The sequence below is a fragment of the Macadamia integrifolia genome, chromosome 1 (genome assembly GCF_013358625.1).
Source record: "Macadamia integrifolia cultivar HAES 741 chromosome 1, SCU_Mint_v3, whole genome shotgun sequence".
Classification (NCBI taxonomy): domain Eukaryota; kingdom Viridiplantae; phylum Streptophyta; class Magnoliopsida; order Proteales; family Proteaceae; genus Macadamia; species Macadamia integrifolia.
Window position 1 is genome coordinate 23,644,325 of NC_056557.1, and position 17,197 is coordinate 23,661,521.

Genomic DNA, 17,197 nt, shown 5'->3' on the forward strand with positions numbered 1-17,197 from the left:
GCTGCTTGTTCAAAGTTCAAACCCATTGATCTGTTGTGCTACTACACCTATTTGAACTGCATCAATCCACTTTTCTTGCATCTCGATCTGCCCCGTAGATCTCTGCAGTTCTATTTTCTATCATACATCAGGCTATCTTAGCTGCTAATATTGTTTGATCTTTAAACTATTAAAACCAGGTCTCCTTCGTGATTTCTTTTTTCCCACAACTGGACCACTATTTAACTGAAGTAAAGAAGGGTGTACCCAGTGCACAAGGCTCCCGCCGCTGCGGGGTCTAGGGAGGGTCATAATGTACAGACTTACTCCCGCTTTGCAAAGAGGCCACAACTTAAAATATTTGTTAAAAGAAACTTAAAAACTAAGTGAAATCTGATTTTTTTTTTTGGGGGGGTGAATAATGAATTATATTATGAAGGGGTAAAGGATGCAAGAACTCCCCAAGAAAGGCAGGGGAGAAGAAGAGAAATAATACAAAGCAAAGTCGAGGGAAACTGGGAAGGTACAAAGAAATGGGGAGCTCCTAGGAATCAACAAGATGCCTGTTCCTTGGGGATTCAATGCATCGGGAGGAGTCCACAAATAACTTGCTTCTATTGTCCAAGGAAATGGTGTTCCAAGTCAGCTGGAAGGATTCAGAGCTAGAGGTCCATCTCTTGAGGTTACACTCCATCCAAATATAGCAAATGATAGTGCCAAAGGCGAGCTTACCCACTATCTCACAGCTGGAGTTTCAGGAAAAGGTCATATCCACCCAATTCCATTCTCAATCAAAGGGCAGGATTCCTCTCCTCTAAGGCCGGCATTTGGTGAGAAGCCCCTTCCAAACAGAGAAGGGGCAAGTGAAGAAGAGGTGCTCCACATTTTCATGGGAATTCTAGTAGAGGCAGCAAATGGAGGAGGCTAGAATCTGCCCATGAATGAGGAAAGATTGCATAGAAAGGGATTGGGTAAGGGCCCACCAGACAGTGGCTGTGATGGGGAATGTGCGTCTTGAACCAAACAATTTGCACCAAAAAATGATGGGCCCAACCACGGATGAGGTCCCAAGCGAACTTGGAACAGAACTGGCCTGAGGAGGAAGCAGTCCAAACAACAAGATCGCCACTCCCTCTGGGTCTTTCTATTGATGGCCAACAGAGGGTCCCAGATGTCCAACAAGAGGGAGGCAAGAAAAGGAAAAGGGACCCAACTGTCAAAGCAAGGAATGTCTGAGACCATGGCCAGCGTGTCATAGCCAGAACTATTTCTAGATTTGTCACCAATGGAGTGGATGAGAATCCGATGGCGGTGCCAGTGGTCTAACCAAAGGCAAGTGTCATTTCCATCATTAGTAAGGCATTTAATGACCCAAAGGCAATTTGAATTTCAAGATCTTTCTCCAAACCCCAAGAAGCATCTGAAGAGGAGGGGGCAATCCAAATGGAGTCATTATGGAGATGCCTAGAATCAACCCAATCAACTGAAGAATGCTTGATGGTAGATTGGGGGAACCCAAAAATACCCAACCAATAGATGTAGGAGGACTTGAGCACTGATCTGATCAATTCAAGCCGACCAACATATGATAGTAGCTTGGCATTCCAAAATTGGAACATCTTGCACATAAGATCTAGGATTGGGAGCGATGGTAAGAGGACAGCTTGGTTGGGCTTATTAACTAAAGCAAATTACAAAATAAACTTGAGTCAAATTAAATAAAATCCAACCCACGAAAATAGTAGAGGAAAATGATTTGCACAAAGTAAGTTTTATGTGATGTAGCTCTTCATTCATTTTCTGGTTATTTTGAGGTTCCCATCACAAATCAAGCATGAGTGACCTTTTGTGCCAGTAGGATTTAAAGATCTACAATGTGTTGGTGTAGAATGGGTTCCTACCCTTTGTCTTAGAATAAAGGATCTTAGGTCCCCTTGATGCTTCCACGTCATGATGATTTCAGTCCATGGATGCAAAGATTACTGCCAGTGAAAACGGTTAGTTTTTGGGTCCTATCTGCCCATTATAGATTACTGTTGTAGGAAATAGTTATTTTGGGTTTGACACTTTTTTTATACTTGGAGGGCTGTCATACACAAAGACTTTTGGGGTGTCAGTCTGTCAGTCATGTGAAGTGTCTTGTTTTTCTAATTCTTAGGTTTGCCATGGTAAGTTATGAATCTATGAAGTTGACATCACACATGGTAGGACTTCTAGAAACTCTTAGCTTTGAGGAAGAGAAGAAAAATGTATTGAAAGAGGCTTCCAAGGGAAACTTGTATTGGGAGTGACTTATTAATTATGTGTCATCAATCTCATGGGACTCAAGGTAGGAGTTTCTTTGGTCCTTCCCAGATGTAGTAACTTTAAGTCTTTGCCATGAGAGATAAAAGGGCTTTAAGCATATTACCCTCTGCCTTCTTACGGGGTAGCATGGCAAGCCAAGGAGAAATGATCATATAGTTTTATCTACTAAAGAGATCAAAAGGGGCTGTAAATTTTTTCTGGAAAAATTACGCCACCCTCCCCTGGACTTTGCTCGAATTAAATCTTTACACCCATTGTAATGCAGGAGTAGATTACAAGTAACTAACTCCGCAGTTTATAACCCCAAACAATACAAATAGGAGTAAGAAACAAAGAAATAATACCATCAAATAAATCCCCAAGGATACAATACCCATATAGGAGCAAAACCAGCCCAAAACCTAACCCGATAGGAGAAAGAAAGACCTGTTATAGAGCTAGAGAGAGAGAGAGAGAGAGGTGCGGCCAGGGTTGTAGGAGTCCGATTGAGTTGCACTCTTGGACGTAGATAGTCCCTAGGGAGGGTACAAAAACCCCCAAAGTTGAGAGGATTCTAACGGCTGGTTGTGAAGTTACAAGCTTTCTTGATTTTCTGACCTAGGAGAAAAAATTGAGAAGAACCTTCAAGAACAGCAGCTAAATGCTTCCAACAGTGACTAGGTAAGGATCGTGGGACCCTTATGAGGCCTGGCCCTGATTGAAGACCTGGCTGAACAGAGTACAGAAGAGAGAGAGAGGAGATCGATCTCTCTCCTATTCCCACTAGGATTGCTGATCGGTTATGATTTCTGGAGACTTTTATCAAAATCTAAACTATACCTCTTGAATGTTACAGCAAATAAAAAAGAAGAATAAAACAGATAGGGGGTTGAGAAGGGTGAAAGAGAATAAAGGAAGTGGCTATCTCAGCCTGGGCTTCTCACCCACAGCTATCTCAGCTGCTCTAAGCATTTAGTTGCAAACTTTCTTTCATAAATGCAAATTTGTCCAATAATGAATACTCCTACTACAACTAGGAGCTAGTTTCCCAATAGGACTAGACACTCCTACTGCAACTAGGTATTCAAAATAGGACTAGGACTTGACTTTATGACTCCAATATGGAGTAGGACTAACTAACTAATAGTCCATATAGGACTTTACAGCCAACTAATGGCCTAATAGGCATTTATTGAATTAAATAGCAACTAATTAAACTAATGAATAAAATTCCGTTTTTCTACCTTTTACCCATATTTTAGGCCTATTAAAGTGGCCCATTTCAAAGAAAACCCATGGGATCAAAGGCCCAACACATACATAACACAATCCAAGGCTTATTTGCAATAAAATAAGCCCAAGTGACTTATCTACATCACATTGTTTCAGAAATTACACACCCCCTCCCTTGCATCTAACAATGGTAGTCTACAGTTCGTTTTAAAACAAAAAAGACCATTTTAACCTTTAAGTTCACTTGAGGATAATGGGATGGATGATCTTCAATGAGTGTATTGAGGATATTGGGATGGATGATCTTCGATGGTCTGGCTCTAAGTTAACTTGGCATAACCGCCGTAGTGGACATGATAGGGTGGCTTGTAAGCTTGACCGTCTCCTTATCAATGAGACTTGGCTTACCTCCTTCCCTGAATCCCATACTAGCTTTGACCTCCCTGGCATCTCTGATCACTCTCCCATTTCCCTCTTTGTTCAGGCCCACATCTCCTTTGGTCCCAAGCCTTTCAAGTACTTTGACATGTGGTCCCATCATGAGGGATTCCTTCCCTTGGTTAGAGACACCCCATTCCCACCCATGTCTCTTCCTCTCCTCTCATTGCTTTTGTAAAAAAGCTAAAGAATGTCAAAGCGGCCTTAAATTCTGGAACTCGGATACTTTTGGCAATATCTCTGATCAGATCTCTTCCTACCAAGCAAAACTTGACCTCATCTAGTCTAGGCTCCAGCTTGATCCTCTCAACTCCTCCCTAGCTGAGAAAGAAAAGATGGCTGCCCTTGATCTTTCTTCTCGCTTTGCCCAGGAAGAATCCTTTCTCCGTTAGAAATCTAGGATTAAATGGCTTGAGCTTGGAGACTCCAACTCGGCTTACTTCCACTGCTGTCTCAAAGCCCGCATCAATGCCAATTCCATTCTCAAGCTCATCTCCTGTTCTGGCACTGAGCTTCTCTCCCCCTCGGATATCAAAGCTGAAGCGGTCTCGTATTTTAATGACCTCTTCAACCCCCACCCCATCCCTTCATCGCCCCTCCCCCCAACATCCTTAACAAATTCATTCCTGATCACCTCATCCCATCCCTTCAAGCCATCCCCTCGGATGATAAGATCCTCTCCGTTGTCCTCCACCATAAAGTTAACAAAGCTCCTGGTCCAGATGGCTTCAACATGGGATTCTTTTCCACCTGCTAGCATATCATTCGGGATGATCTCATCTTTGCCATCCGTAGCTTCTTCCTCAACCCCTCCCAAATCTCTGGCATCAACCACTCCTTCCTCTGCCTCATTCCCAAGAAGGATGATGCCCAATACATGTCTAATTTCAGACCCATCTCCCTCTGCAATCTTCTCTACAAATTCATTGCTAAGATCCTCGCCAATAGGATCCAAAAGGTTATTGATTCCCTTGTTAGTCCAAACCAATCTGCCTTCATTGCTGGTAGAAGCATCTCTGACAACATCATCCTTTGCCAAGAGATAGTCAGAGGCTTCAACCGCAAATCCTACTCCCCCTCTTCCCTCATGAAGATTGACATCCACATGGAGTTCGATTCTATCCATTGGGATTTCATCTTCAATGTCCTCCAAATGTCCTTCCCGTCGTCCTTTGTTCATTGCGTTCGCTCTTGTATTTCCACCCACCGCTTCTCTGTCCTCACCAATGGTAGTCTGGCGGGCTATTTCTCCTCCGCGGTGGGCATTTGGAAGGGATGCCCCCTCTCTCCTTTCCTCTTTTTCTTGGCTCTCGAAGTCCTCTCCTACTCGATCCAATCCTCCACTGACCAGCACCTTATCTCCCCCATCCCCAAATGTAGAGCGCTTTTGCTAACCCACTTGACTTTTGCTGATGATCTCATGATCTTCTTTAAAACTGATCCCGCCTTTATCACCAACATTATGACCTCCTTTCACCTTTTTGAGTCCCCTCTCTGGCCTAAAAATCAACTTCCTCAAATCCAACCTCATTCTCTCGAGTGTCTTTGATGCGCGCCAAGCTCAGCTTTTGGCCATCTTTGGTTTCTCTCTGGGATCCCTCCCTGTCTGATACCTTGGCCTCCCCCTCATTTCCTCTCGTCTCTCCTCTCACCATTGCTCCCCCAGCATTGATTCCATTAGGAAAAGGCTTCACCCACCCCTGGAAGGTAAGTTGCTTTCCTATAGTGGTCGCCTCGTCCTTATTCAATCAGTCCTCCAATTCCTTTACCTTTATTGGTCGGGTATCTTCCTTCTCCCTACTTCCACTTGCAAGGCCATTGACTCCCTCCTCTGTGCCTTCCTTTGGAAAGGATCTGAAGCCACCAGATTCCTCCACCCCATGAGCTGGTCTAAAGCTTTCTGTCCCAAAGTTGAAGGTGGCCTAGGTCTCCGTAAAATTAAGGACGTTAATTCCACTGCTATCCTCAAGCTCATCTGGAAGATTGTTTCCAAGCAGCACAACATTTGGGTCTCATGGATTTACTGTCCCTCTTAAAAATGAATCCATTTGGAGTGTCACCCCTTCTCCTGATGCTTCTTGGAGCTGGCATGGTATCCTCAAGTCCAGGCCCCTGGCACTTTCTGCCACTTCTTGCACTATTGGTAACGGCTCCTACTTCGCTCTGGTTTGACCCCTAGCACCCTTCTGGCATCCTGATGCCCTTGGTCTCCCCTAGGATCATCTCTTCCTCTGGTTCTATTCACTCTGCTACGGTGGCCTCCATCCTTTCGCACAATGGCTGGTCCCCCCTCCTCTCCCTTCCCCCTTGGCGGACCTTTGGTCCTCCCTCCCTCCCTCCCTCCCTGCCACAGAGGATTTCAATATACAGTTAATTGGACGCCCTCCTTATTCTCTTCCGCCTCTGCTTGGAACTTCATTCACTCCAAAGACCCTCTTATTCCCTGGAGGAACATCATCTGATTTAAAGGGCACATCCCTTGCCATAGTTTCACCGCCTGGCGAGCCCTTTCCTACTGCCTCCCTACGTAGACCTTCCTCAATCACCGCCACATCTAGGTTCCCACCTCCTGTTGTTTGTGCTGGAATGGTACGGAAGATGTTGACCATCTTTTATTCTCTTGCCTTTTTTCTTCCTTCATTTGGAAAAAGATTCTCTGCACATGTTGGCCTTCCCCCGTCCCATTCTCCCCCTCCCTCGGGAATGGATCTGGATTGACATGATCTTTAGTGCCTCCACCATTTGCGACACAATTGGAAAGCTTGCCTTTTGCACCACCATCAATCATCTTTGGATGGAACGTAACCTTCGTAGATGGACCCCAATTCCCGTTCCTTCGAAGGGATTTAGAAAGCCATCTATTTTGATGTTACTTCCAGACTCAGATCTCAGTGTATTGGCCCGGTTCGTGACACCCCAAGGAACATACTCATTGTTGTCTCTTGGGGCCTCCCTGCCACTACCATCCCCCCGCCCCCCCACAATTGATGTTCCCCTTGGCTAGGTTGTCTAGGGCTTAGCCCTTCCGGGCCCTTTGGGTTTGTTCCTTTTGGTCCTTCCCCCCCCCTTTTTCCCTTGTATATTCTTTTCCCTCTTGGTAATGAACTATTTATTCATCCAAAAAAAAAAAAGAACTTCGTTTTTTGTGAAAAAATTAGGGATCTGTGCCAGAGCCTACAACTGCACCAATCTCAACCACATCAACCTCTCAAAAACTTATTCTTTGGAAAATTTCCTGTCAACGTCGATAAGCTCTCTTGTATCCAATTTCTCAACCTCGGTTCCAACAATTTCAGCAACAATATTCTGCTGGCGACCGGGCTGTTATCGGAGTTGCAGTCTGTGTTGCTCAGTTATAACCTCTTCAATGGCCTTTTTCTCTCTCTCACATTATCAGAATCGTTGGAACCCATTTCATAGATCCGATAATTTATAGTTTCTGTTTCTTCTGTGCTCTTGCTGCTAGAGAAAAGCTTGTTTTGATCTTGTTTCAGTCTCTCATTGTGGTTATGGTGATCAATTTCTGGTTTCTTTTCTGTTGAAGCATCATTGATCATCTCGAAGCTGATCTGGGTTTAATTTGGATCCCATGTTCATCAAGCTTTTCTAAGCTAAGAGCTTTGACAAGTCCAAGGCCCAAGGGAGACCCCAAAAGATTTTTATTTATATATTTTTTTTATTTGCTCAGTTCTTTAAGAATTTTCTAGTCTGTAACATCTGATTTCAGTTCACATGAAATTAACTCAAATCTGTTTGAGTTTTGCGAGCAAGAAACTCGAGAAATAATGTAGAATTAGTGTCCTTCACTGATGAATTAGAGCTTCCGCACTGGAGCTCTCTCTCTCTTGCTTAAATGGTAGATGAAATCTAGGGTTTTGGGACAATTTGAGAGCAGAGTTGGTGATCGTTTGTCGCTCAATGTGTGTGTCACTTTGTTTGAAGTTATCGTACAGATGTGAAAAAAGGGTTGATAGGGACTGTTTGGTGGGTTTTCAATGGAGGTATTTTATCATGTTGATTGGTTTAAGGAAAACCAGAAGGGTAAAGTAAACGAGATCTGATCTGAAGAAAGTTTAGATGTGATGGTTTTAATCAATAAGGCAATGAGAAAAGAAAACAAATACAGGGCAGAGAGAGAAAGAGAAACACATACGAGAAGAGCTTAAACCCACTCAATCAGCTCTGTGTGTTGAGCTTTGAAGAAAATCTCAACCTCCAGTGAAATCCCCAACCTCTCTGGCCTCGTCAATCTCAAGTCACTCTTCCTCAATGAAAACTGATTCTCTGGTTTTTTCCCGAGCTCCATAATAGGTCTTCACCATGTAAAAGCCATTGTCTAGTCTGGAAACATCTCTGGTGAGATTGCGTCGTTATTTGTCAAACTCCGAGCAACTTTACTTTCTTTACTTACAAGACAATCAATTCACCGGAACAGATCTCGGATTGGGGATGTTTGGGTTGAAGATGAACAGAAGGGTATAGAGGTAAAATCACCCTATAGTAAGGGTATTTTGGGTATTAAATGGTTTAGTTTTAGATTAAATCATCATCTAACAGATTCAATCTAACGGGCACTAATGGACTGGGTCTTCTTGTTAGAATCTTCAAAACGTAGGGGAGGGGGTGTAATTGCTGAAACAATGGGTGTAAAAATGTCATTCGAGCAAAGTCTAGGGGAGGGAGTAATTTTCCCTCTCTTTTTTTGATTTGATTTGATATATATATATATATATATTTTTGTCTTGCTTTGTTTCAACATTTACAGGCCTCATAAAGTATGGTGGCCTTTTCATAAAATTTTAAATTAATTGAAGGAATGATATTTTCCATTTATTTAATAAATTCCTATAGCATAAACCATTTTGAGAATGTTCCAACATTATACTGAAGAGATCTTCTGGAATTGTGACAGGAAAAAGAATATTTTTAAGTTGGCTCAAGGTGAGTATATAGCACCAGAGAAGATTGAGAACGTATATGCCAAGTGCAAATTTGTTGCCCAGTGTTTTGTATATGGTAAGGAATTTGAATCCAACACCCCCCAACCCCCCACTCCACCAAACCACAAAAAAAAGGGTAAAAGGAAAGGGTCTCCTTCATTGGCTATCAGTGACCTTGCTGACTCGCTGATGGTTTCTTGGTGATAGGTGATAGTTTGAACTCCTCCTTAGTAGCGATTATTTCAGTGGAGCCAGATATTTTGAAGGCTTGGGCTACTTCTGCTAACATAAAGGTGGTACTATTACTTGGTTACTTCGATTTGATTATATGCTTATAATTTTTGTATTGATTTGGATACAAGTTTCATTGCATGACGAGGGAAGGAAGTGTAGTGTTTAGTGAAGCCAATAGACAGGCTTTTCCCCCATCTCTTTTTACTGACAAGTTAAAGCAGTGAAGGTACATGCTATAGTAAGCAGTTATATTGGTTTTTTTGCAATTAGCGATCTTCTGAATTGTATTATTGAGCATTATACCAATGTACAAAGCATGAACTAATACAACAAATAAGCTTTCTCCCAACTAATTAGGACTGCGAAGAGAATCCTATGCCAACATTTGACTCATTTTCCATGGCTGCTATTAAGTCAGCATTGGTCATTCTTCTCACCTCATCACCGAGCTCATCTTCAGGCTTATGCTTGTCATTTTAACCCATCCTAAAAGCACCATGTCACTCTTTCTAGGTGGTGCATTTCTTGGTCTTTGTAACACATTCTGAACCATCTCAAATGAATTTCCTTCTCCTTGTCGGTAATTCTGTTTTAATTTATTTTTGGGTGCATGATTTAAATGATATTATTTTGATATGGAGTTATTCATCTGTTTCTTGTAGGCAGGTTGGGTTTCTTGCCTAAGGCAACCCAGTCTTCTCTATTAGAAGCCAGCTATTGGCTTTTACTTGAAATGAAAATGAAAAATTTCTTTGCAACTTGTTTCTTTTTCCGGATGAGATTGTAACATTTTATGGTGAGACTCCATTAAGCCCATTGGGTGGTCAATCTCCATCCAAAGGTTTGGTATATGTTTCTTTGTTTCCTTACCTTTTCCTATATGAGATACTTGATAACAGCTCTACCAAGTTATATACTCGCTTTCCTTTTTGTGTTGCCCTGCATGAAGGTTGAGGTAGTTAGGAAGACCAATTACTTCTAATTTCATAAAGAATGTGACGTAAGGAGGATGCCTAGACAACTAGGTTTCCTACAAGGGGTCAATCCACTAGAAGAAGGAATACTCAATAGGTCTTGAATTGGGTTGGGTTCAAAATTGCTCATCAAAGTACAGATTTAACATGCAAGATAATAGACTAATTAACAGGGCAGCAACGGTCAATAATAATCTAAGCATGAAAAACACTTAAACTACCCAAGCGTCAAATGGGAATATGGGGAAGGGAACGTGGCAGCAAATAGTGTTAGGTTTAGCACAAATCAATCAAGACACTAAGCATAATAAGCAACCCACGCAGTTCTCTAAAATCAGCCAACTAATAAGGTAAAACAGCAGGGATTTTTTTTTAGGATAACAGTAAATAGATGGCTTGAAAAAACCAAGAATAATTTCAGGTTTCAATGGGGGAGATAATGAGGATAATAGGTAGTCAATGGATGTGGAACAGAGGGGGTTTTACTTACCTTCTTGCTGTCCTAAATCTGAGGAGAAAAGAAGCCAAGGTCCTCCAAAATAAAGAGATGCAGTCCACCTTATTTGACGAAGGGAAAGATTCAGCTTGATGATATAATGCTCTGCAGCAGTCCAGCTTGTCGATGTGGAACTCAGCAGCAACCCAGTTGGGTTCTATTCGATGGAGGTGATTCCAGTTACTGTGAATAGTGACTGCAACAGTGCAGCAGCAATAGAGAGACACAGAAACAGCAAAGAGAGAGAGATGAAAGTCGAGAAAGTGAGGGAGAAAATTCGAGAAAGAGAGAGGGAGGCGAGAATGAGAAATGAGAGAGAGATGGGAAACCGTGAGAGGGAGAGACATGAGCTGTTCTTCTTTCAATAATTTTCATTAACTAACTAAAAGATGGCCAATGGCCTTACACATATAAAGAATAAAATTACCAAAAATAAAGAGTTATTTAGAAATTCAATCACTGAAATAATAAACTACCTAATAGACCAATAGAAAGAAATACCTAGTTTCCTAATTATTCAAAACAGTTAAGTAATACTATGAATTAAAGTAAAGTACTAAATAAAATAGAATCTGGTGGGGTCCATAGGGATCTACTGATTGGGAGGAAAGGGGGGTCGAACCCAGCGCTGGGAAGGCTGGTTCGACTCCCTCTCTTTCCTTCTTTCTTCTTCTTTCTTCTAGCTTTCCTCCAGCCAAATGGAATGCATATGTGGCTGGGTCTTGCGCCTACGCCGCTGGTATACGTGGATGTCCCCATCAGAATGTCCCTGGATAGGGCAGAATAACGGAACTGGCAACTGACCTCATATATGTGGAGTTTAGCTGGAGATGTTTATTTATTTTCAAATAGTAGCTTATGTTTTCTGATTGTAATTGTTAATGCATACATTGATGTTGCCCTTCCCTAACCGTTTGAGTTTTTAGGTGAAACAGTAGAGAACATGGTATTAGAGCAGGGAGGTCGAGTGTTTGACCCTTGGGAAGTGCAAAAATCGGGTAAGGGCCAAAATTTCTTCTCACTCAGTGCCGCGCGAAGAAATGCCATGTGAGCTCCATGTGCAAGGACCATGGGATCTTGGCCTGCACGTTCAAGGGAGTGTTAATGTATACATTGACGCTGCTCTTCCCTAGCAGTTAGAGGTTTTAGGTTAAATGGTAGCGAACAGTAATACATCATTGAACTTCAGGAAATAAATGGATAATCGAGAATCTGGATTCCTATCTGTTTATTTGGATCTTTATCCAGATTATCAGATATGCTTTCGGATACCTTTAGGTATCTGTTTATTAATCAAATATTAATTTGGATATTGATGTATTCTCGCCAGAATGATATGCTCCAAGTATGATTAATGTTTCAGATAACTATGTAATGATCTAGATAATTTTTTTTTGTATTGTAGATTCTGTATTAATTTATACTCCATAAGATAGAAATATTTATGTGTTATTGTAGGTTATTTCTATAATTCCACTAAAGCTCAAAGAATAATTTATTTGACATAAGAACAACTATGTTGTATGGAGCTGAATGTTGGGAGATAAAGAAACAACAAAAAGGGCATACCCCCACTTTGCGAAGGGCCTGTTTCCTGACTCGAACCCATGACTCCTAGGTCGCAATGGAGCAACCTTACCGTTGTGCAGAGGTCAACCCTCTATTGGGAGATAAAGAAACAAAACATGCACAAAACAAGTGTAGCTGAAAGGAGGATGTTGAGGTGGATGAGTGGCAAACTAGAAAAGATAAAATAAGAAATAAACACATTGGAGGTAACTTTAACAGTCACTTCAATAGGTGATAGGTTAAGAGGGAGTCGTTTGAAGTGGTTTAGGTATGTAAAACGAAAACCATTTGAGTGCACCTTTACGGAGTGACATGGTGCAGATAAGAGGAATTTAAAATAAAATAAAACAAAACAAAACAAAGGATAGGCCAATAATCATGTTTGGAGAAGTATTGGATAAAATATGGATGCCTTTGGGTGTTCTGGGAATAATCCCACATCAACTATGGGTCCTTGGATGACTTCATATACCCGTTGGGCCTCCTACCTAGTAGCTTAAGCTTTGGGTTGGGTGCTTAAATAGGGTGAACAACTAATATGATCTAGATATTCGAATAGCAAAAGAGGAATCTTGTAGCTGGACCCCATTTAGTTGGAGAAAGGCTTTGTTGTGTTGAGTATTCTTAGTATTTATAGACTGATGAAATTGGGAGTCAATGGAACTTGAATTGAGATAGTATCCAAATCCTTGGATGATCTGATTTTGCATTCTGAGATGAAATATCCATTGGATATTGAATCAAATTCTGATCGTAGATATGCGAAAGGTGTTCAACATATGTTTTGTGTTGTGTCTTTTCTCCATAACTAGAAACTGGAATGAGTGTGAAGGAGGTTAACACAACCAGCTTCTGAAAGTTCTTGGTAAAAGATTCCATTCTTCTTTTTGAGTGGAAATTTATATTGTTCGACTTATCTAACGAGGAAAACATTTGATATTTTTATTATATTGATAGAGTTTGATATTCAAGGACAAATTAAAGAAAAAATGTAATTCCAATTATACAATTATCTTATTTACAAATTAAAGAAAAAAATGAATTCCAATTATGCAATTATCTTATTTGGCATTCCATCTTCTGAAATTTTGGTGGTTTACTACCTTTGTGGCACATATTTTATACTTCGCTAGTCCTTTTTGGAAAAAGCATATAATGTGAAACAATTATTTTCTACCATTGTAAAAGCAGTACTTAAGTTACTTCCGTGCATATTATCTTATCCAACAAAATTAGCATATATATACTGTGGTTGGGTGACCATGGGAGTAGTAGCAAGGAAAGACATGCATATAGCCAACCCCATTTAGGTGAGTTTTTACCATTTTTTACATCTTTTTTTCTTTTGCTGCCTTTTATTCGGATCCATGTAGCCGACCCAATTTAGTTGGGATAAGGCTGAGTTGTATTGTGTGGCTGAGTGACCTTATTAACTGACATGTTACATAACTTGATATTTGGAGTAACTCTATGGACACAAGTATAATGGTATTCGTTGGACCCCAAACACTGCACTCTATAAACGTTTGATGATGACTAATGTATGTTTTGAGTTGCACAGCAAATAAGATGACAGTAATAACAAATAAGTATCTCACATTCATTTGAATTCTGGTGCTTAAATAGGCATAAGCATCTGCCCATGTGTTTTGAATGGAAACTCCTTAATTTGGATTTACTTGTACCAAAGATTATGATCTGGTTATCCATTTTATGGCTGACAAATGGATGCTTGTGTGCAGTATGATGATTTGGGACAGCTGTGCAATGATCCAAGAGCAAGAGCAGCTGTCCTTGCTGACTTGGATGCTCTAGGGAGGGAAGCTCAGGTAACCTCTTTCATCTAATACTCCCTCTGCCTGCCGCTTCCCTCTTTACAGTTGCTTGTACACATTCCAAATTTTGCCCTTGTAACATCTTCCCTTCTTTCTCCACTGTGCAGTTGAGAGGTTTTGAATTTGTAAAATCAGTCACTTTAGCGCCAGAACCATTCTCCGTGGAGAATGGTCTTCTCACTCCAACATTGAAGGTAGCATCTTGATTCTCCTTGGGATATAGAATTGACGACTAGCTAATTAGAATGAAGTGCTAATTGTGCTGTGTTCTTTGTTTTATCTTCCAGATAAAGAGACCTCAAGCGAAGGCTTACTTTGCCAAAGCAATATCTGACATGTATGCCGAGCTTTCTGCATCCGACCCTACACCTACGAAAATATTGTAAACTGAAGATTGTCGTGAATGGTGGAATAAAGAATAAAAGTCGAGCTTTCCAGTACAGGTATTCTAAACACATCCCATAGTTAATGAAAATCACGACAGGTGATGAAAAACGGGGGAAAACAAAAGAAAATCAAACTTTCTATAGCTGACTACTCTTGTTGAAGTGCATTACCTGATAAGTTTCAAAATAATGTGGAGGGGGAAGTAGGTGGTAGCTAATAGTGTTAGTGCCATTCAAGATTTAAAATCTTTTTGTCGAAATAAGTTTGATTGTTCATGTTATTATATGTTCTGAGCAAGTAAAACTAATATGAATGCAGGTTAAGGAAGAAACTCGGCCACAACTATGAAGGCAACTCAGGCCTCTTCTTATGCTGCATGACAAGTCAATGGGGGCAATCTGAACTGTTGAACAGGAGGAGGACACACTGTATAGGTTGAGTGTCGAAATTCGTGTTTTAACTCAATTGGATAGCCCACCATGTTTTTCAGAATTTCCATCATTTTTAACATTATTATAGAACATCCAATAATTTATGGTTTCTAATTACTTGATTTTGACATGCAATGGTTCACTTGGACCCAAAGTTGACACATGACATGAGCAGTGATGGGTGAATCTTATACTTCAGTGAGATTTGGGTTCATCTTGTGGTTAATTGTCATTTGGACCAGTTATGCAAGTGGGACCTTGGCGCAATGGTAAGGTTGCTCCATTGCTCCAGGTAAGACTGCGTACATTATGACCCTCCTCAGACCTTGCAGTTGGGGGAGCTTTGTTCACTGGTATACCCTTAACGCAGGGTGGGGGATATCTTCTAGATCAGCTATATGTTTTTTTGGCTCGACTGCATATACTGATTGGTTACCAAGGGGAACTTAGGTCACCAAAGAATATCACATAAAAGGGAAAATTGCCTAGAACTACTTACACAAGAAAATAAATTACAAAACAAGGTTGGTTCTTTGTTTGAAACCTACTTTTCTTGTAATCCTACTTGTTTTGTGGTTATTGTTTTAATCTAACAGATCTAGAAAATTGCCCCTAAAATAAAAGGGCTCCAGGGGCAGTTATGAATAAAGCAAATGCCCTTAGGTGTTTCTCAGCTCATTATGTTGGGGGGATGACCTAGAATAGGATAAGCTACCTAATCACGTGGCCCTTGTGTTGGCAGATTAGCCAATGGAAAATGCGCCAAGGCGTCCTACCAGTTTACCAAAGCATGTGAGTCAAGTGAGGGTAAATTGATTGTTTCATTTAAGTAGATTTTATTTTTTTATATTTTTTATCCTTTGGCTATTTTTCTTGGATTTGCAATCAAGGGCTGTGATTTAAGAATTAAAACACAATGAATTTTTATTACGAAACGTGATTACTTTTGTCAAGAATCACAAGAGTATTATTGTGCTATCCAAACGCAGTTCTGAAATTTTTAAAATTGAGTTTGAATTCAACCGAAAAATTGGTCAGAATTAGAACCTGAACTAAATTTTACTAAAGAGAAAATGGTTTTTGAGCTGTGCTATGGCCATCTCTCTCTCTCTTTCCTCTTTACATAAAAACATTAAATAACCTCATTGCCCTCTCATCTATGAAATCATTCTGTCATCTCATTGGTGAGTTCTTCTATGCCACTTGTTCAGAGAACCCTCTTCCACTTATTAGGATTAAGACTGTGTTTGGTATATAATATAGGTCAATAATGCATTCCTAAAAATCATGACCAACATAGCCTTAATTTTTAAAAAATTCATTGTAAGATTTCAAAAACTTTCAAATTATAATTGTATCGTTCATTCTTTTTAATCACAGTTCGGAATTGAGATTTTGGGGGTGGGGTTGCGTAGGATCCACAAAATGTTGAGATTGAGAGACAATTATACATTAAAGGTCAAGAAAACAATGTATGCTTGCACAGCCACTGTGCCAATGCAGGCCAATGGGAGGCCGTGCAGAGGCATCTGGGCAAGGGGCCATGAGGTCTTTTCATGTCCTCTTTGTCTAGGCATAGAAGCTGTATTTGATATGATTTCTTAAAATGCATTATCGAGTTAGAATGCATATTTCAGTTCATAACTAAAACGCAGCCTAAGAGGTGAGCGTAGCAGCAACTAGTTGAGGATTTAAGTGGGTTAAAAATGAGATTTTAAAACTCTTGAGGTAGCAAAGTAGTACCTTTCATTTCTTAGTGACTAGGGGATTGGTGGACTGTTGGGAACTTGGGATCCTAATTCTCAGCCGCATAATTTGGGGCCATTGAAAATATAGGGATGGTCCATGCCTTTTGGGGGGTGGCACCCCTTGGGGAGTGGGGTTAGATGAAGAACCCATCGTGAAGCTTCTCATGGCTTTCCTATAAAACTGAGAATCTAACAAATGAGAACTACAAACAGTTGGCACTCAGTCACCTAACCCTCTCTCCCTCTCCTTCTGCATGGGTCATTCAGTTTCAACTCCAGGTGGGTGTGGGGCTCTCTCTTTCTCTCTCTAAAATAAATGCAAATTAGGTCAAAGGCATCTACTTAGGCTGGTGTTTATCTCGAGATAATAAAGACCCCATGGAGAGAGACAAGACAGACAGACTAGGCATGGAGAGGCCTATATAGTAGTAAGGCATTGCACATGCATTACTAATGGGACTACGTGGGTCGCAGGTTGTTTGGTTATTTTTTTTTTTTTAATTGAAAGAAAATTTTCTGGTCACGTTTCTTGGTCAGCCCATCCAAGATAAAATAAGAAAAAAATAGATACTTCAATTGAGCTGCCTACTTGGAGGCTAACTGTCGTTTCCACGGGTTGAAATCGTCTGTAATTTCGATCTCGTATA

At 40.7% G+C, this 17,197-nt stretch overlaps 1 protein-coding gene across 1 annotated transcript in view; it reads left to right on the top strand.

The window, feature by feature from the left end:
• Positions 1-14,932, top strand: part of LOC122082389 (long chain acyl-CoA synthetase 6, peroxisomal-like) — a 29,733-nt gene extending 14,801 nt beyond the window's left edge. Inside the window, exons 19-24 of the mRNA XM_042649922.1 lie at positions 8,849-8,952; positions 9,084-9,169; positions 13,892-13,978; positions 14,092-14,178; positions 14,272-14,427; positions 14,690-14,932. Coding sequence (XP_042505856.1) covers positions 8,849-8,952; positions 9,084-9,169; positions 13,892-13,978; positions 14,092-14,178; positions 14,272-14,370 — 463 coding nt within the window. The 3' untranslated portion in view covers positions 14,371-14,427; positions 14,690-14,932. The remainder of the gene's footprint in view (positions 1-8,848; positions 8,953-9,083; positions 9,170-13,891; positions 13,979-14,091; positions 14,179-14,271; positions 14,428-14,689) is intronic.
• The last annotated feature ends 2,265 nt before the right edge of the window (positions 14,933-17,197 follow it).